At 43.2% G+C, this 21,964-nt stretch overlaps 1 protein-coding gene across 1 annotated transcript in view; it reads left to right on the top strand.

Moving 5' to 3' along the window:
* The window catches only part of LOC309559629 (olfactomedin-4-like), a 39,806-nt gene extending 18,285 nt beyond the window's left edge, over positions 1-21,521 (top strand). The window contains exons 3-5 of the mRNA XM_082262966.1: positions 3,574-3,786; positions 8,799-8,958; positions 20,627-21,521. Coding sequence (XP_082119092.1) covers positions 3,574-3,786; positions 8,799-8,958; positions 20,627-21,507 — 1,254 coding nt within the window. The 3' untranslated portion in view covers positions 21,508-21,521. The remainder of the gene's footprint in view (positions 1-3,573; positions 3,787-8,798; positions 8,959-20,626) is intronic.
* Positions 21,522-21,964: the final 443 nt, after the last annotated feature.

Here is a 21,964-nt window from a genome sequence, read left to right on the forward strand (position 1 = left end):
CCCATGGAAAATTAGGTAGTTGGCGCAGAGTCGGGTTTTAATCCATAAAGGGCATAAATCACCTAACATTCTTAAATTGTTTGGAATAACGTGCTTTAAAACATCCTGTGTGTGTATACGATCAGGTATGATGTTGTATCAATCAGGTAGTGTAAGGGTTACGCCCGCTTCACAGTGACAGACCAAACTCTGACAGACCAAACTCCCCGTTTAGCGCACCGCAAACAACCGCAAACAGACCAGAACCAACCAAAATGGGACAGGAACTGGGCTTTAAGGGTTAGGGTTAGGTTTAGTGTTAGGGAATAGGGTTAGGGTTATGGTGAGATACTTAGGGTTAGAGTTAGTAACCCTACCCCTACGCCTCTAACCCTAACCCTCTAACCCTAAGCACTAAAAATAACCCTAACCCTAGCCCTAACCCTAGTGGATTTAGTGTCTGGGGGATCTAAAAAGTGTACCTGTGAAGTTTCAGCTCTGTAGCATGTCCGGAACCAGAAAAAAAATATGAATTAGGGTTAGGGCTAGGGTTAGGGTTAGGGCTAGGGTTAGGGGGTTAAGTTTAAGGTTAGAGGGCTAGGGTTAGGTTTAGGGTTAGGGCTAGGGTTAGGTTTAGGGTTAGGGTTATTTTTATGGCTAGGCTTAGAGGGTTAGGGTTAAGGTTAGAGGGTTAGGGTTATGGTTAGAGGGTTAGGGTTAGGTTTAGTGTTAGGGGATAGGGTCAGGGTTACGGTGAGATACTTAGGGTTAGAGTTAGTAACCCTACCCCTACCCCTCTAACCCTAACCCTCTAACCCTAAGCATTAAAAATAACCCTAACCTTAGCCCTGACCCCTAACCCTAGCCCTAACCCTAACCCAAGCCCTAACCCTAACCCTAATTTTTTTTTTCTGGTTCTGGACATGCTACAGAGCTGAAACTTCACAGGTACACTTTTTAGACCCCCCAGACACTAAATCCAAAGAATTTTTTTTTTTAAGTTTTTTTTTTTTTTTTTTTTTTTCAATAATTGGCTCTCTATCAAAAATGACAATTTTTAAGAACTTTTTTTGTGTGTGTTCTAGTGTCTGGGGGGTTTAAAAAGTGTACCTGTGAAGTTTCAGCTCTGTAGCATGTCCAGAACCAGAAAAAAAGATCATTTTTCAGTAGAGCAGGGATGGTGTGAACCCTCCTTTTACACCTATATGATCTTTCTCTTCTGGTTCTGGACATGCTACAGAGCTGAAACTTCACAGGTACACTTTTTAGACCCCCCCCCCCCAACACTATTCCAAAAAAAATCATGCCTGCCTCCAAAAATGCCTGATAAATATATATTTAAAAAAAATAAATAAAAGCAGACTGATATACCAGCCCTAAAAAGGGCTTTTTGGGGTGCTGTCAGGATGCTGTCCTTACAGCAGGAGTGGAAACAAACACTGGCCTAGCTAATGATTTCCCTATCAATTCAGCAGCAACAGCAGCCCTCTCCCTGCTCTAACAAACTCTGCAGCTTCAGAATGAATCTAAGATGGATGCTGCCCTTGCTTTTTTATAGGAGGTGGGAGGGTCTGGGAGGGAGGGTATGCTGATTGGCTGGAATGTGTCTGCTGACTGTGAGGTACAGGGTCAAAGTTTGCTCAATGATGATGTATAGGAGGCGGACCGAACATCGCATATGTTCGCCCGCCGAGGCGAACGCGAACATGCGAAGTTCGCCGGGAACTGTTCGCCGGCGAACAGTTCGGGACATCTCTAGTACGCATGAAAGGTGGGAAAGAAGTCATGAAGCCAGAAGTAGTGATAGACTACAACGACACCATGGTAGGTGTTGACAGAGCCGACTAAGCAATGGCATTCTACCCAGCTATGAGGAAGCAGCAAAAAAATACTATAAGAAGATCTTCAGACATCTTCTTGAGCAATGCTTGTGACATGCATACATTCTGCCAAAAAAAAAGAGTGACAAGCCTTTGAGTCACCAAACACCATTAATGGCTGTGAACAGATCTGGACGTTGTGCTGTTGGTGTTGTCAACCGGGAATGCCTGACAGGTCGTCACTTCATGGACTACATCCCACCAACTGAGAAAAAGTCAGCACATATAAGGATGTGTGTGGTTTGTTGCTCGAAGAGAGATGACAGTGGAAGGAAAATAAGAAAAGAAACCAGATTCTGTCATCCCGATTGTGACTTTGGACTTTCTGCAGTCCCATGTTTCAAAATATTTCATACCTGAAATGTTTACTAAACCTTTATTACAGTGACTAGTAATATTGCACCCCTTATTTGTACACATTTCAGGGTTTTTGGTTTGATTATATTATTGAATAAAATCTATTATTATTATTATATTATAATTTATGATTTTGTGTTTCAAACTTTATCATACCTGGGATGTCTACTAGACTCTTGTTTGGACAGATTTAAGTGAGTTATTCCTAAGAATTACAGGCCTACAATATAAAACAACATATTTCCATGCAAAACAATGTACCGCTTTTAGCACAAAAATTCTGACATAATCAGACCGCCAGGGGAGGTTAAGAATCAATAGTAGATTGCAAGAGTGACTAGAAACCAGCAAAGCTTGTGCCTGATCCAGTAAGATAGGTTGTCTCTGGTGCTTGAGAAATTAGTCATGAATGAGGAATAAAAGACAAGAGACCACCAATGTAATGCTGAGGCCAATGGGAAAAGGAAGATGATGGGCAGACACGTGCTTATTGTGAGTGTGAAGCTTCTAGTTTGGTTTCTGAAGTGATCAGACAAAGGTGTGGATAAACTGAAGCTAAAATGTGTGTGATGATTCCCCTCAATGCATCTAAGGCTTTGAGCCTTACCTTGAAAGGTCAGCCTATGCCTGCCAATTCTTACATGATAAAGAGGTCTTTACAATTGACTTTCCTGATCTGTGTGCTTTTTCTGCCTCAGTGACTTAACATATTGAAGAGGCAGCCAGACAACTAGCATTTTCAGAAGAGCAAACACTACATGGTGTTTGGTATGACATTTACTCATCAATATCCCCTTTTTTCCGATCCTGTCTGTCAAATCCGGAAACCCTATTTTCCATCCGTCTGGCAGATCGGATCAGATGAGAAACGGACAGGCGGTCCATTCTCATCTGATTCCCCCAAAGAGGGGAGCAGGGATCTGACACCTCTGTCTCCGCACACAGAGCGGAGACTGAGCTGTCATCCGCCTGCTCAGCGGGGGATTGGCGGATTGATCCCCGCTGAGAAAAATGGAGTCCGTCGGTGGAACAGACATGTGTGAAAGGGGCCTAACTCGCAGACCACATACTAATTCCAGGGATGATGTGTAAAGTGCATCTGCCAAAACCGAGGAAAGGGGTTATAAAAAACAACCTGACAGGTCCTTCTCCACTCTATCCAAATCTTAAAAAAAATTGGCTTCAAGTATACTTTGGTTGAAATCTCCCTAATGGGACAATACTCCTGATAGGAGTATTAATTATTTCCTAAGTTATCCAAAATGAAAAAAAAACTAAAACTTTTGTTTTCAGATATATTTTTCAGCAGACTGTAAGATATACTGACAATAATAACAAATGTGAATTCTTTGTACAGATCTACATCTATCAGAGCACACTGACCGTGTACATACAGCAGCTGAAGAATCTGACCAAACGTGTGGAGATCATGGAGAACGGAGGTCTCTCCTACACTGAACTGGACTTTGAGCTCATCAAGTTGGAGATCAAAGAGATGGAGATCCTCATAGTGCAGCTGAAAGAGTCATTTAATGGCTCCAACATCATAATAGAGACTCTCTACCAGGAGGTAAGACAAAACTATGTACTCTCACAGTAGTGTAAAAGCCTTGCTAGTTTTGTTAAATTGTACAATTCACTAAGAGCAATGCTACCTTAAAGCGGAGTTCCACCTAAAACCAAAAAAAATACATAAAAATACCCCCAGGACAGTCAGGGCTAGTGCATTCCACAATTGATAGCCTCTGAACTGTCCCGGGTTGCACTTACCTGCAAGAAGAAATACTTACCTTGAAAATGTCTTGCCCAGCGCTGCCATCTCAGGTGTAGGCAGCTGAAGCCAGCGCGATCCTCTTCTGCGTCCTCCTCCGTCTTCTTCGGTCCCACTATGCACTGCACCGGCCCCGCCGTCACTTCCCGGGCTGCAGCGTCATCCCTGCACAGCTTCTGGGCATGCCCAGAAGCTGTTTAGCAAGGTATGACGGTGCCTGCACCGGAACTGACGTCGGGGCCGGTGCAGGCGCATTGATTCCTGGGAGCGATGACGTTCAGCTCCCAGGAATCATTGCAAGCCAGGAAGTAACGAATCGCCGTGGCCGCCGAGGGGAGGAAGAGATAGTAAGGTAAGTATATTATCTTCTAAACAAGGTAAGTAAAAAAAAAAAATTGCATGAAGATGGACGGAACTTGCATTTTAGGGTGGAACTCCACTTTAATGCTTAAACAAAACCTGTCCTCAGATCTTTCATTTCAACAAAAATCTTCCCACATTTGTGCATTTAATGTATTTTATGCATGTGTTATTTAAAAGCTTCTCTTGTGCAGACATCCAAAAGCCCAAGACTACTGCTGGCAGTGTTGCCAACCTACCAGATTGAAATTTACTGACACGACTGGTACAGCCAAGTTTTTACTAGCATTTCCAAAGTTACAAAATTGCAGTTTTTCGGTGCAAATTTTAGTATTTAGTCTACAAACAAGTACAATATTCACATAGCAATGTGAATTAAGGTAGATATTAAGGCAAAAAACATTTTTCTTTTTGATACAGTAAGTAGCTCAGGGACAGGACTCAGGAGGGCAAGATATTGGAATGGGCGGCACGCACACATGAAATAGACTCACGATGACACTGACTGCAGTGTGCAGCAGCAGAGATGATGATGACATCGTCCCCTCCAACTGCCACAATGACAGTCTCTCTCCAGGCCAGGTGGACCCTTCAATCCACTCCAGTCCAAACAGCACCGACAGTCCCGCTCCCGGCTTGCCTTGCTCCTGTCCCGCAGACCCAAACACTTGGCTCCACTCAGCTCCCTTGCACTATGACATCACAAGACACGCTGAGGCACCGCCTCTGCCAGACCCACCAGCGCCGCCAAAACTCGGATGGTCTCAGGCAGCTCCGGACCAGAACTGCTCATGCGCAGTTCCGAGCCGAGCGTCGCAGCCATATTTTTTACTGGTAAACTTTACTTGTCACTGGCATTTACTGGCAGGAGAAAAGTGCCTATTTTTTACTGCCTGCCAGTAAAAATACTGACCGTTGGCAACACTGACTGCTGTCCTATTGGATGTGATTTCAGCTCAGTTTACACTCTATAGTATTCCCGATTGCTCTTTCCCATCATGATGAAAGGTTAGGTTGGGAGGTAACCAGAGAGACAAAGAAGCTGGGCCAGCACAGAGAATAATCAGTCATTCGCAGAGGAGGAGAATGTTATAATATACAAAGAGGGAGGAGACTGTGCTAGGAATTGACTAGAATTTTTTTGCTAGTAACTTCAGAGGCACATTGCAAGTGAATTAAAAAAAAAAAGAAAAATTATGGAAAGGAAAAATATTGCGTTTAACCACTTCAATACCGGGCACTTTCCTCCCTTCCTGCCCAGGCCAATTTTCCCCTTTTAGCGCTGTTGCATTTTGAATGACAATTGCGCGGTCATGCAACACTGTACCTACACCAAATTTATGTCATTTTCCCCCCACAAATAGAGCTTTATTTTGGTGGTATTTGATCACCTCTGGGTTTTTCCTTCTTTGCTAAACAAATAAAAAAAGACCCAAAAGTTTGAAAAAAAAAAAAAAAAGTTTTTTTGTTTATGTTATACAATTTTGTAAATAAATAATTTTTTTCCTGCACTGATGAGCACTGATGGGACTACACTGACAGGCACTGATGAGGAGGCACTGATGGGGTGGCACTGATGGGGTGGCACTGATAGGCGGCACTGATAGGCGGCACTGATAGGTGGCACAGATATGCAGCATTGGTGGGCACTGATAGGCGGCACTGCTAGGCACTGATAGGCGGCATTGATGGGCACTGATAGGTGGCACTGACGGGCACTGATAGGTGGCACTGATGGGCACTGATAGGCGGCACTGGTGGGCACTGATGGGCAGCACTGACGGGCGGCACTGATGGGCACTGATAGGCGGCACTGGTGGGCAATAATGGGCACTGGTGGGCGACACTGAAAGATGGCAATGATGGGCACTGGTGGGCAGCACTGATAGGGAGGGCACTGGCAGGCAGCACTGATGGGGAGGGCAATGGGGGGCTCCCTGAGCCCTGATTGCCATCCCTGGTGGTCATAGTGGGCATCCCTGGGGTCATAGGTGGGCATCCCTGGGGTCATGGGTGGGCATACCTGGTGGTTCTAGTGGCATCCCCCCCCCCCTGAGGGTCTGCACTGGTAATCAATGATCTGATTACCAGTGCCGAACCCCCCCCCCCCCCCTGTCAGGGGAGCCACCGATCGGCGCTCCTTTACTCGTGCCTGTCAGGCACGAACTAAGGAAAGCCGATCAACGGCTGTTGCTGTTTACTATGTGACCAGCCGTGATTGGACACGGCTGGTCACATGGTAAAGAGCTACGTCAGTAGACTCTTTACCGAGGTCGTAGATGCAGGGTGTCAGGCTGACACCTTGCATCACCGATTGCCGCTCTGTGCGCCCCCGGGGTCATATGACGTCCGGTCAGGATAATACAACCACATTCCCGCCGTCAATCTGTTATAGGGCGGGCGGGAAGTGGTTAATGTACTTAAAACTTTTACATGCCGTTTTTAACCACTTCTGTGATATGGCACTGCGTTATTTTAACTAACAATTGTGCGGTCGTAAGACGCTGTACCCAAATAAAATTGATGTCATTTTTTCCCCACAAATAGAGCTTTCTTTTGGTGTGATTTTTATCCTTTGCCCTATAAACAAAAAAAATTCTGAAAAAAAAATATATATATTTTTTACTTTCTGCTATACAACATTCCCAATAAAAAAAATTTAAAATCAAATTTTTTCATCATTTTAGGCCAAGATGTATTCTGCTACATACAGTATTTTTGATAAAAAAAAATCCCAATAATTGTATAATTGTTTTTTGTGCAAAAGTTATCACGTCTGCAAACTAGGGGTTAGATTTATGTCAATTTTATTTATTTATTTATTTTTGTACTAGTAATGGCAGCGATCTGCGATTTTTTAGCGGGACTGCGAGATTTCGGTGGACAGAACGGACCCGAAACTGACATTTTTTGACACTTTTGGGAGGACTAGTGACATTACTACAGTAATCAGTGCTAAAAATATGCACTTTTACTGTACTAATGACACTGGCAGGGAAGAGGTTAACACCAGGGGTGATCAATGGGTTAAATGTGTCCCTAGGGGATGCTTTCCAACTGTGTGGGGAATGGACTTTCTGAATGAACACAGGGACCTGTGTTCCTAAATAAGAGGAACACAGAATCCCTGTGTTCATTACTGACAGAACAGCGGTCGGCCATGTTTACAACGGCAGACCTTCGACCTGTCTCCACAGCGAGCGATCGTGGATTGCCAGTGGCAATCGTGGCCAACGGACCTGCTGATTGGCTCCTCCTGTGGCCAATTGGCACGTGTGCCCCCCACTAGCGGCCCAGTGTAACGACCTACAGGTACGTTGTTTCGCAGGACAGAGCTGACCTGCCACAGTATAAGTATGGTGGCTGGTCGGCAAGTGGTTAAAGAGCTATAATAGCATACTATAAAATTAGGAGTAGGATCAATAAATTCTCAAAGAAGCCCACTCACCCAGCGCTCAAAAGAAAATGGAAAATATGGTCCTAATACCCATATAAAATATATTATATAAAATGGACCACAAGCTGCTGCTATTAGAAACAATAAATGACAAAAGTAGGTGTATTTCAAAGGTGATTAAACATGCACATCTCAACCTCAAATAATACACTAGCAGCACTATCATAAGATGTACAAATCCAAAATGAAATAGAGTCTCTGTTGTTGGTAATAACAGTGTGAAAAAGATTCATGCATAAAGTCCCAAATAGTAGGGTGAGAATCTAATTATGCAGATCATCCACAATAGTGCATTCAAATCCCAGAAAGCCTCCACCTCACCTCTGTGCACGCCTTATGGTAATAAACTTACCAGAGGCCACTGAGTACAGGCCAATATATGCCGCAAAAGGGGGATGTCAGATCCTCAAGAGCCTTGAAACCCTGGATGGGACACTCTCCTCACACTGATACACAAGAGTCGCTCCGCATAATCATGGTGCATGTAAGCAAATTAATAACACCACATAGCGTAATACTGTATAACTCCAATTTTATTCATCCAAACAAACAGACCCTTTAAACATTGCACTCACATAGAAACATAGGTGAAAGCGTGTATAGATAAGGGTAAACCTATGTCCAGCCGTTCCCCGCTAGTGTCCAGCTCGCTGCTCGGTACCTAGACGGCCAACTTCCGGGTGTGACGTAGGAAGTAGGTAACCCTGGTGACCGCGTGACCACGCCTTGACGCGTTTCGTCAGCAAAGGACTTCAACTGAGGGCGTCGTTTATAATAGCATACTGCAATCCAGCACTCTCCAGCTACACCCCTCCAAAGTGATATCATCAGGAGCTGCTTCTGTTTGATTATGACACCAGCCATTTGATGGTTTGACAGTTTGGTTGATGACACAAGCAATTGTGACAGTTAGCAATCCCGGCATTACGGCAGTCGCAAGTAAAATGTTCAGTTTTAGAATTGTTCTACCAGTTTGTTTCTATTTTCTTTGTAGATCCGTAACATTTCCATCATAGTGAACCAGTTGGAAATCTATGATAAGAACAACGTGCTGGTGATCAGAAGGGAGATTGAGGCTCTGAAGAAACGCCTGGAGGATTGTGAGAAGAACAATACAAAACCAGGATATCCTTCCCTTCCTTCACCAGATATTGGTAGGTTAGAAGAAAGACTGAATTTCAGTGGACAATTGTTATTTTTTTTTAAAATGTATAACAATATACATTATAATATAAATGATAAAGTCATAATGTCCTTATTTGTTTACTATAGCACTGATGTTTTTCCCCTATTATAATATTTATTGTATGTGGTGACATTACATAAATTGGCTGCTATTTTTCTTTATGCACATTTATGTCCGCCCCCACCCATGAATTTATTTGTTGGTTCATTGCTCTCATAATAATAAGAGCATACCATAGGCCCTTGTCTACGTGTTTTCTTTGCATTTTTGGCCCTCTCCCTCTAAAACCTCTGGCTTTAATATATTGAACCACTGTCTTGCAACAAGTATAAAGATGAGTTCTGCCTCAAATACTTAAAAATGAATAATGTTGATGAGCATAATAGCCAGACAACGAGTATTTCAAAAAATAGTTAGCCCCATATTTTTTTGTGACAGGTACCTCAGTCCAATCACTTTAACACATGCATAACTGTTATAAACATAGGATGCCTTTTCGGATAGATCTGATTAGATCAGGGGGAAATACAAAACTAAACTTTAATGCTTATAGCAGCTCTCAGGGAAAACACAGTTGTGTAAGTCAGAAAACATGCCATGAATGCAGTTTTTCTCTGAAGTCATTTTTCCTGTCTGCAGTGCTGGAAGGTTTTTGCACACATTGAGCTTGATGCCATTAGCAAGCAGAAACCAACACCCTTTCTGCTCTATGGTGGCTCATTCTCCTGGCTTTGTACTGCAGGCTGTGTGGTCATATATATTCCACTTTTCCACAGTGAATTACACAGCCCCCCAAAACTCCATGCTGTGGGGGATGTGAGCTGTGATTGGCATTCTTTCAATTCTCCAATTTGGCCTTCTCTGACTGTGCACTTTCAGTGCCCATAGCTGTAGGGACTTTGGAGAGGTAAACTGCATATTAGCAGATTAAGTCCATTTCTCAAGAAGGAAATTTAAGCTACTTCACATCATGTATCAGGTTGTTCAGCATGTGCCCTCCTAATTAGGGATCGACCAATTATCGACAATGCCTATATATCGGAATCGGCCCGGAGGTTACTGATATTGCCGATATTTACGATATTTCAGGAAAGCGCTTGTACCGGAGTGATGCCTGAAGCTAGAGGCATCACCTCGGTACCGGCGAACATAGCCAACGGTCGGCTGTCTTGTAATGGCAACCGATACAGCTGAGAAGCCGCTTGGCTGTCATTACAAGGAACGGGAGGGGACGCCCCCCCTCTCACCTCCTTCCATGGCTCGCCCGGGTCTCCCATCCCATCGGGAGACACGGGCATCCTACTTGCACGGCCGCCGAAGAGAAGACCCCGCATTTGGCTTTGATCAGGTCTCCATGTAAAAAACCCAGGAGTGATGTCATGATGACATCACTTCCGGGTACTCGGCGGCAAATTTAAAAAATGCGGGCATTCAAAACAGCCAAACTTGGCGTTTTGAATGCTTTTAAGTGTAGAGGAGGGGTTTGGGGTCTTTTAGACCCCTACATCCCTCCACCAGAGTACCTGTGAAAAAAAAAAAAAAATCGAGCGAAACCGATATCCCATGACCAAAATATTGGTATTGGTATCGGCACTAAAAAAAACGATATCAGTCGATTACTACTCCTAATACAGACAGACAAAAGACAGGAATTGGAAGGACTCCGCTAACTGCCTACATAACAATCTTGAAAACAGCTTACAAACATTTAGTACTGGTACTACATGAGAGCCATGAGTTGATAGTTGATTGATTCAGCCATTTTTTGGCTCGATTAAGTGACAATCTAATGTTTACAGTGTCCAGAAGATATCCACTGGCTGACAGCTTTAAAAGGTAGAAAACCTGTCCCAATTTCTATAGTTTTGCCTGTATGCTGCTGTTACCACTTACCTATTATGTGTATGGGACTCTACATGAACTGTCCTTACTGCTCATCCAAGGGAAGAGTAACCCTTTGCACATGACCCAAATGTCATTTGTTTCCTCTTACCATTCATTCAGACCTGAATGTTTATCGGCAATGTGCTGCTTTATCCCATTGCGCTATACCACAGGCCAATGTATTGCTGTTTTATCTTTTACATAACCATTTCTCTTCTTTGTGTGATCCTGTTCTTTGCTTCCATCAAAGCCCACTCTACTCTATCTACTGTATATTATGTTTCACTTCCATCCATAAGCCACTCTTCTCCCTCTTCATTTTTTTCCATATCCACCCATGTCTGCTTTCCATTTTGGTCATTCTGATCCACCTCTCTATGCCCCCTCTCCTCTCTGGTCATTCTCCTCCACTTCCATTCCTTGTCCAGTCTCCTCAACCTTTATCTATGGCTACTCTCTTCTCCTGACTTTCTTAGTGTTTTTCCACTACCATCTATATATGTAATGGTTACGGAACCTCAATCAGGTTCAAAATAGATTTCTTGCTGCTGGATCTGATTAAATAGGTAATTAGAGTGCATGCACGTGGATATCATAGACTGACACACATTGTTCAGGTAAATGATACTACTACTTTTATTTCTAATGGACAGTATATTATATAGTTAGTAGGCGGTGTCATATGTTAGTACGTCATAAGCATAATATTAGCATAATACTGATTATTTGCAGCTTTCTGATTAGTCAGGTCCGTTATAAGGTGGTCCCTTTCGAGTTCATGAATGTTATCTTCTTTTGAAGGCACTGTGCCAAGGCTCCATCTTTCTTTTCACGTTCCATCTCGGTGGTGGGGGGTGGGAGGTATCTAGTAACGGCCATTTTGAGTAAGGACGACAGAGGAAAAATATATATATATGTAGAGAAGAATACACATAGAAAGATAGACATTTTGCTTAATTTACAAGTGTTCATCACATTCCTTCACAAGCCCCCCTAAAATGGCTATTTTTCTTCTGTCCCTCATACTAAAGTGCCTACTCACCTGGCCCAAACTCCTCCGGAACTTTTTTAGGGCTGTACATAGAGAAGAGCAGTAACTAGTTCACTACCCCCCTCGATACAGCCTGGAGAGGGCAGTCAGGTGCTATCTATCCCTATAACCCTATAGAACTGTGAAATTATGAACAGGGAGTGACTGTAGAGGGGTGAAGGGTTTGTCCTCTTCCATCATAAGGCGGTCGTCTTCTTCTTGGTGGAGGAATGTAGGTGTACTATTGTCTACAGCTTTGCTCATTAGCTTCTTTACAAATGTTAGAATACAGCATACAATCAGGGCTAAAAGAACTAGGATTATCAGTACTGTTACTCCTATCTGGGCGAGCGCCTTCTGCCACCCACTCATCCAGCTAAAATATTGATCCCAAGGGTCTGTAATACCGGAGTTCTTCTTCAACTCAAATGGCAGATCTTCCAATTTCTTGATAGCTAGAGTAACCTTACCATTTGGAGCAGTGTTGTCAGGAAGGTTATTATGGGGAGCAAAGACTCAAAACCAGCTTTTACCTGATCCCTAGCTTGGAATTCATCTGGGACCCCCCTTGGGACCCCTATGGCATCTATGTACACATGAGGATCAAAGCTTCCAGAGGGAGCTGCTCGCTTCCTCCTGTGGTTGGGTGCTGAGTCAGTGTATTTATCAGGGGTATTATACTACAAAGATAAAAAAATAAATAAATAAATAAACGTAACCACTTATGTGCTGGATGAATTCTACCAAAATGTAGCGACACCATTTGTCTTAGCGATGGCCGCCCGTTTAAGTACCTGTTTTGGTGATAATCACCTGCTGAGCTTTTATCAAACTTGTAAGAAAAAAAGGATATACAGCACAATCATTGTGCTGCCAGCAGGATCTTGTCTTCAGGAGATTGGGCTTTCTTGCAGTGAAAGGCGTGTATCCAGGTGCTTCGTATCGGGGATCAAGTGAATTTTTCCTTGTGTATTTCTTCACTAACACCCAATCTCCTGGCTGAAGACTGTGGGTTCCCAAGTCTGTTTCTGGATCTGGAATGGAGGAAAATACTCGAGAATGGATATTAGTTAAGGCTTTAGACAAATATGTAACATAACAAGTTAACATATCAGATTGTAACTGCGACTGCTGTGGGGAGTAACAGCCAAGTCTGGGGCTGAACCAAACAAAATGGGTGTGTCTGACACTGAACAGGGCAATAGGCAAACTGTCTGGTCAACTCATTTTAGTCTCTTGGGCCATCTTTAACATCCTGTTCTTTAGAATCCCATTCATCCTTTCTACCTTCCCACTACTTTGAGGGTGGTATGGGGTGCGTAAAGCCAACTGAACTCCCAGTGCTGCCCAAATCTCTTTTTATTAGGGTTGCTGTGAAAGCTGGGCCCTGATCGCTCTCTATCACCTCTTGGACCCCAAATCTACGTACTATCTCACTAAGTCGTTTTTTTCTTTTTTTTTTTTTTTTTTTTTTTTTTTTTTAGCCGTGGTTCTAGCTGTCATGTTTGTGACTGCGTAGGCTCCTGGCCAGCCCGAGAACATGTCCACCACCACTAGGGCGTATTCTTATCAGCCGCTTTTTGGCATCTGTATGTGATCAATGTGTATCCTCTTGGATGGATATAAGGGTTTTTTCAAATGTTTCTGCGGTGTCTTTTCTGTCCTCACCGTCTTTCGTATTCTTCTCCTTTGTCGATCCATTCCAGCTTTTCACCTGTGTAGGCTGCCTTTGCATAGAGGCTAGGTATAGTCTGCCAGATGGCACATGCACTGCCAAAGGCATCTGCACTGAGGATTCACTCTGCTCTTCAGCCGCTTCGGCCGTTTTTCGTTGGTTTGGCCGCTTTATCCGCCAAGTGGTTTCCCCTGGCTTCTTGAGAATTCGGCTTGCCATGTGTTTTAACCTTCAAGACAGCCACTTGTTCCAGTAGGAGTAATGCATCCATTAAATCCTTGATGGCAGGACCATGTTTCACCGATGTTCCGGCTGCTGTCAGGAACCTTCTAGCTCTCCGGATGATACCAAAATCATCTGCTTGTAGGCTTTCAAATTCAGAAGTCACAGCATAACCTGTGTGGTACTTGCCTCCTTCATCTGCATATCTAGAGCCATCCACAAAAAGTGTGTAGTCAGGGTTTTCCAGAGGAATTTCACTCACTGTAGGGAGATATGGTCAGGGTTTTCCAAGCGCAGCATTTCAAAGCAGTCATGTGGAGTGTCATAGGGATCTCCTTCTTCACCTTCTCCTTCTCCCCCCTCGAAAAACGGCAGAAGGGTGGCCGGGTTGAGAGTGAGACACCTTTGGAGGGTTACGTTGTCCGAAGTAGGAGGGAGATTTGCAGCCGTAGATGTCTGGCCGTGGACAGGTGTCGGAGTTGCACCTGATTTAAGATGGCAGCAATGTCGTGCGGTGCCATAAGAAGCAGGGGGTGTGCTAAGACAAGGTCTGAAGTTTTGTCTAAGAGTGCTTGGGCAGCAAAGACAGCCCTTAGACAGGAAGGACCACCTCTAGCCACGGGGTCAAGACGGCAAGAGTAGTAACCAATGGGTCTAGTCCGCCCTCCATGTTCCTGAGCCAGGACCCCTTTGGCGTGGCCATTCTTCTCCGACACAAACAGTTTGAAGAGTTTCTCATAATCTGGAAGGCCCAAAGCAGGAGCTGTGGATATTGCGTGCTTCAGCAGAATAAAATTGTCCAGGGCCTCGTTTGACAGGGTAAATGGCACGGACTTGAGAGCATCATAGAGTGGTTGCATGAGGAGGGATGCATCAGGGATCCATGCCCTGCAGTAAAATATGAGTCCAAGAAAGGCATGCAGTTGTTTAGCTACTTTTGGTTGAAGAATATTCTGGATTGCGGCTACTCGTCTTATGCGATATGTCTTGTGCCTTTAGAAATGCAGTGTCCTAAAAAGGTGACAGTCTTGGAACACCACTGTATTTTCTCTTTGGAGGCCTTACAGCCTTGTTCTGCAAGGTAGCATAGTAGACTTTCTGAATTTTCTTCAGCAGCGGGGTAGTCATCTGCACAGAGGAGAAGAATCACTGTAGGGTGTTCCTGTTGCCAGGTATCAAGGACAGAGGTTATGGCTTTGGCATATTGGCTTGGAAATCTTGGACCATTCTGTATTTCTCTGGTTCACCTTTTGGGATCCATTTCTTCACTGAGAACAAAGGTGTGTTGCATTCAGAAGTACAGGGTATCAAAGCACCATTAGACACAAGGGTCTCGAGTCTCGACCTGTTTTGAGATGGCTTCGGATTGAGCTAGCTTCGACGGGTCCAGTCTCTCTGGAGGCGTGGTTTTCTAGGTAGGAGTGCCCCAGGTTTTAGTTGCACCATGACTGGCGGTACTTGAAAGTGATCGATGTCTTCCGGTTCAGTGGACCATAGGCATGCAGGGATCCTGCCAAGTACTTCAGTGGTACTGAACTTGGAGTTGTCGCTTCACGGAGTGTCTTTATGAGAGGCAGAGAACACAAGGCAGATGAGTCTTCTAAGGATAGAGGAGTATGTAGCTTCACTCCTCCTTCGGGCGTAAAAAATAATTGAGGCCTGTAGTCCGGACAGCGAATCAGCTGCTAGCAGATGCAAGGGGCATGTAGAAGACACCACAAATCTGGCAAGCAAATCAGGAAATGTCCCCACTCGGAGTGGCTCAGTAAGAGGACATTTCTTCTAGCTGTACTATCCTGTGGTATAGGGGCATTGGCTGTGTTTCTGGGTCAGACAGACTTGTCATTAAGGTCGCTGTTTGTGATGGGGTTAAATCATCGGGTGCGCTTGTCATCTGCGGTTGGTCGTCCCAGTCGGATGTGTCTTCATCACTAGTATATTGGACCTGTAATCCAGGGAGGATGGGAGTGTTAGAACAGAGAGAATTGGATATAGACCTTTGTTAGGCCTTCCGGGTATACCAAGATGGCCGTCTGCAGGAACTGTACTGGGCGGGGCAGGAAGTAAAGACATGACTGCACCAAGATGGCCGTTTGCAGGAACTGTACTGGGCGGGGCAGGAAGTGAAGACTTGACTGCACCAAGATGGCTGTTTGCAGGAACTGTACTGGGCAGGGGCAGGAAGTGAAGACTTGGCTGCACCAAGATGGCTGTTTGCAGGAACTGTACTGGGCGTAGCAGGAAGTGAAGACTTGGCTGCACCAAGATGGCCGTCCGCAGGAACTGTCCCTGTGGGTTGCGTTTGAGTAGGAGTGGTGTGAAGATAATGGGCGGCAGGCGGAGAGTAAGGACCCTCCCCTTTATTTCTCCAGACGCCATTATAGGGCGGGGGCTTATTGTCTTTACGATCAACTTGATAATACTCATACATGATGCAATTTACAACCTTGATCGTCATCTTTCTTAGCTTCTACGATCCATCATTCGTTATGCAAGTTCTTAGCTGTTCTCACACAACATTCCTTTCTCTTCTGTTATCAGCGTATGCTGCTACTCCCATGGTTGCTCTGCAGCCTGTCAGCACTTTTGTTTGTTTGAACTCACAAACTTTCCCTTCTCTGGTTTGTGAATATGCTGATCCATATTCCTCTCCCCTCCTCTCTGGGCCACCCAGCTCAAATGCAAGGTCCCTTACTCTTTTCTGTTCTTCTGCCGCTGTCTCAGCTGACGGCCAGAGGGGCAGTACTGGCAACTAAACGCTTAACTTGATTTAATAGTTTTGGCTGCGTGCCAATTTTCAAAACTCAGACCAGGGGTGATCAGAGCTGACCAGAGGTTCCCCTCCTGGAATAAAGGATGCCCCCTAAATATCTCTCAAATATTATAAGCAGATATAGAGTTAATCTAATTTGAAACTTTTGGCTCAGTGCCAATAGGGTTCAATGGTTACACTAATTGCGGTAACCCTTTCTGTCCAAAAATAAATTCTATAACTATTTCAGGAACAAAAAAAAAATATTCACAGTTGAACCCCCCCCCCCCCCCTTGGTAAGTAGCCAATTTTCAAAACTTTTGTCCCAGAGTTTCCTTTTACATAGGGACCCATTTGCAAAATGTAAGTTCTCATTATCTCTAATTCTATAAAAAAAAAAAAAAAAATAGCCTCAAAACATCCAGCCAACTACGGCAAACTGTGTTTCCTGATAAAAACTTTTTTTTTTTTTTTTTAAATCACGATTAGCACTCTTGCCAAAGGTGTCTACACTTTATACACAAATGTTTAAATGGCAAAACTCCAAAAATTCCATAAAAAAAAGTAATAATTGCATATAGTTGGGAATGCTGAGACTTATTGTCCTCCACTCCGCTCAAGGAGTGACCCCCTCCCTCTTTCTCACGAGGAGAAAAAGGTATGCCAGCTGCGTGCGGGGGAGTTTACCAGCTAACAGTGCTAGTCTCAGAGAGAGAGGAAAAAAAAAAAAACTGTCAGGGGCACACAGAAGAGAAGGAGGGGGGTTGAACTGAAAAAAAAAAAAAAAAGACAAACTCAAAACGTAACCCCTTCCTCTCTCTGTCTCTTTCTCTCTGTTGCCCGTAGCAACCTCAAACCTGACTGGATTTATCTGTGTAACAATGTACGTTTCATTTCACAACACACACAGAACAAAACATAACTCCTGTCGTCTCTCTCTTGTCATGTGACCTCAACAACTGACACAAATGCAACCTTTCAGTCTGTAGAGACACACTTCAAACAAAACGACAGACACTGAGACATTACTCCTGCCTCCCTTGTTGTTGGGTATCCACTTGCAGCTGAGCTTACCCCTCAAGAGGTCACCTTAACCAGCAACCCCCTGAGTAACCCGTCTCGAGGACGTTCATCCACCCTAGTGTCGGGCAACCTCCTGCAACTGAGTTTACCCCTCAGGCGGTTAACCAGCAACCCCCTGAGTAACCCGTCCCGAGGACGTACATCCACCCTAGTGTCGGGCAACCTCCTTTTGAGTCCCAATCACTCAGGGTGGTCCGTCTTTCAGTCTGCAGAGTCCCAATCACTCAGGATGGTCTGTCTTTCAGTCTGCAGAGTCCCAATCAGCCAGGGTGGCAGACACTGAACAAACAATATACAGCCAGCAGAAATCTTACGGCGGGTTAATAAAAACAGCCCCAGGTGAGGATTACCCACCTTTTGAAATGTCTTTCGAAAAGCACCTGAGATCTGCGATTAAGATAAGACAGAAACAAGTCATACAGTGGTAAGGTAAAAGTACCTACTGTACTCTCAGGGGTGCGCAAGTCCCTCTTGGTCTGTCTCATCCAGTCGCCAAACCTCCTACGCGGCTTTTCGGCAGACGAACACCTGAAGCTCCACGTTGGGACGACATTTGTAATGGTTACGGAACCTCAATCAGGTTCAAAATAGATTTCTTGCTGCTGGATCTGATTAAATAGGTAATTAGAGTGCATGCACGTGGATATCATAGACTGACACACATTGTTCAGGTAAATGATACTACTACTTTTATTTCTAATGGACAGTATATTATATAGTTAGTAGGCGGTGTCATATGTTAGTACGTCATAAGCATAATATTAGCATAATACTGATTATTTGCAGCTTTCTGATTAGTCAGGTCCGTTATAAGGTGGTCCCTTTCGAGTTCATAAATGTTATCTTCTTTTGAAGGCACTGTGCCAAGGCTCCATCTTTCTTTTCACGTTCCATCTCGGTGGTGGGGGGGTGGGAGGTATCTAGTAACGGCCATTTTGAGTAACGACGACAGAGGAAAAATATATATATATGTAGAGAAGAATACACATAGAAAGATAGACATTTTGCTTAATTCACAAGTGTTCATCACATTCCTTCACATATACATTCTGCTTCTTCCTTGATTATTCTCCTCCACTACCATCTTAGATAGACAAATTAATAAATAAGTGCACAAAACAAACAACTTCTGCCTGGTGGTCAGATAGTGCTTGTACTGTATGTCTGACAATCTATGTGCTTAGTCCATGCATGGCAAAGCAACAGGTTTATGTAAACCTTCCTGTCCCAACAGAACTTACTTTCATGTTGCTCTCCCACAGCTTCATTGAGACATTGGGAACTAGGAAAGACAACTTTGTATGTGCTCTAAGCAGATCTCCAGGCAGAGTTTACCCAAGGATGATTGTCTCCCCTTCCCCATGTCACAACACTAGGTCAATCATCAGGCATCATCATTGTAACATGAGAGGAAGAGGAGCAAGTCCCCACACTCCTGTGTACCCAAAAATAAAAGGTGTGATGCATAATCTCTGCCTCACCCTGCAAAAATATTTTACAATTTGCAGGACAACAATCTAAGTACCAGTAGATTAAGAGTGACCAATGACCATCACTAGAACAGGTCAACTTAAAAATGAGCCCTTTACACATACACACAATAGCTGTCAACACATTTTAATAGAAACATGCACTGTTCACTCTCACCTTTCAAAAATGTATGTATCGCTCGCTGCCATGTCCAGACAGGAATGTAACAGAGCCTACACTACGATAGCTTCCTCAGAGATGTATGTTTCTTAAATTTCTAGTTAAAGCATTCAGACACTCAGCTTACATTTTTTAAAATATAATTAAATAAAAAGAAAGAAAAAATAGTGTAAGGGCTCTTTCACACGGGCGTTCCGTATGTCCGTTTTTCATCCCATCCGTTTGCGGATGAAAAACGGACATAATGTATCTCTATGTAAATACGGATGTCAGAGGATGATCATCCTCTGACATCCGTTTTTTGTCAGTTCAGTTCAGTTCAGTTCAGTTTTTTTGAACGGAGGAGAACCCTATTTTTTCTTCCTTTCAAAAAACGGAACTGAAGCAAAAACGGATGTCAGTGGTGTCATCCGCAGACATCCGTTTTTACATAGAGATACATTATGTCCGTTTTTCATCCGCAAACGGATGGGATGAAAAACAGACATACGGACCGGATGACACAAGTGTCGTCCGTGTCCGTTACAAAAAAAAAAAAAGGACCTGATCGGGCAAAAAAAAAGGAACGCCCGTGTGAAAGAGCCCTAAGAAGTAAGATTTTTATTTTGAAAACATATTGTCTGTGGAGATGTTGACTGGGACATCAATTGTTTTATTAGCCACAGTTGAGTCCCAGTCATACATAATATATTTTCTTTTATTCATTTTAAATAAAAAATATTTTTACTTATGTTTGTGAACAGCCGTAATAAAGATTCTGTGTTTGTGTGAAACAGATATACTGTACTGTGTATTTATACTGTATTTTTTGCTGTTCCAGTGCAGTCTCCTTTGTGGCCACAAGATGGCGATTTTGGGCAGTACTTTATATGTCTGAAATAATTTTATTATTTTGGGAATTATTTGGACACAAAACATATTGGTAGGTTTTGCAAGGGTCCACTTAAGTTTGAGGCTGAGATCTTCCATTTGGGAAGCTTTTTCAAAGCAACTTGAAAAGTCTTTCCTTTTCCCCCAAAATAACGTGTAACCATACAAAAATGATAGATGACTCATAATAGCATTCATAATAGCACTCTCTCTTTTCACCCTACTGCCGTCACAGACTCACAGTTCATAGCCAACCAAGAAAATCAATAAATAGAATATGTTTGTTTTGTATCAGAATGATTTACCTACAGATATTGTTAGCCATGGAAACCCCACTTTATCAAATGTACCTGGTAATGCCTGATATACCAGTGTCCCTGGCTGACCCAGATGTTGTAATTTGCTGCATTTACATTTTGTTTTTGCTTTTTTGTATTATAAAATTTTATTAATCTATTACTTTCTTCCAGGTACTTGTGAACATGGCCAAATCATTAACATCAGCAAACCATTTGTAGTCCAACTAAACTGGGCAGGACCCAATAATTTGTATGGAGGATGGGGGAGAGATTCACTACTTGGAGCTGATCAGAATATCCAGTGGGTAGCTCCTCTTCAAACTGAGGGAAGGATTTCGCAAGCATTACGCTACTATCCTTCTTATAATGATCTAACAATCTACAATGGTGCCACAGAGAAGTACCTTTCTAAGCGTGACATTTATGGCAACATTATTTATACTGATTGTGGTCAAGGTAGTGGGATGATCTTGTACAACAACATGTTATACTATAACTGCTACAACACCTTGAACATCTGTAAATATGACTGGAAAAACGATGTGTTCACCCGAGCGGCTCTCCCTGGTGCCACATTCAATAACCGGTTCTCCTACTCACACACTGCTTGGCAGGACATTGACTTAGCTGCTGATGAAGAGGGTCTTTGGGTCATTTATTCCACTGAGGAGAATGGTGGAAATATTGTTATCAGCAAACTTAATGATACCAGTCTTGCAGTACTACAGACCTGGAACACCAACCAGTTCAAACATGGAGTCAGCAATGCATTCATGGTGTGCGGGGTATTGTACGCTACGCGAGCCATCAGCACAAAGCAAGAGGAGATCTTCTACATGTATGATACCAAAACTAATGAGGAAGGGAAGCTGAGTGTCATTTTTGATAAGATGAAAGAGAAAGTGCAAAGTCTGTCCTACAATCCTAATGATCACAGGCTTTACATGTATAACGATGCCTACCTGATCCATTATGACCTTTCTTTCACTTCACAATCCAAACCCAAATCCAAAATTATACATTCCAAAATCAACCCCATCCAAATAAAATAGATAAATCAATATAAAATGAATACAAGCTTTTTCATGTTATATGTGTCAAATGATGATACACACTTTCATTAACTATGACCACTCCAGACCAACCATAACAAAAAAGGTATCAATGTGTGAAGATTTCCAGATTCTGACAGTCCTGAGAAAACCATAATACATGGGAATGCTTGTTAATTAACACTGACAATTGTACAGTGGAATATTTAATTGTTGTAACATTTGTTCTGAATCAAAGGCATGAAGTGAAATTTGAATTATATGTAAATTATTATTAAATCACAGCAAATAAATAAACACTTGAGCATGGCCTATGGTGTGAGTGAATTATTGTTTTGCTTTCTTTCTGATTAAATATGAAGCCTCAAACTAAGCTGTTCATTAAACGGACCTGAAACTGGGCATCAATGTGGACTTTCAGTTTAAAGCTTTTTCTTGTACTGTATAAAAAGCAGAG

The sequence above is a fragment of the Pelophylax lessonae genome (genome assembly GCF_965119305.1).
Source record: "Pelophylax lessonae genome assembly, chromosome: 7".
NCBI lineage: Eukaryota > Metazoa > Chordata > Amphibia > Anura > Ranidae > Pelophylax > Pelophylax lessonae.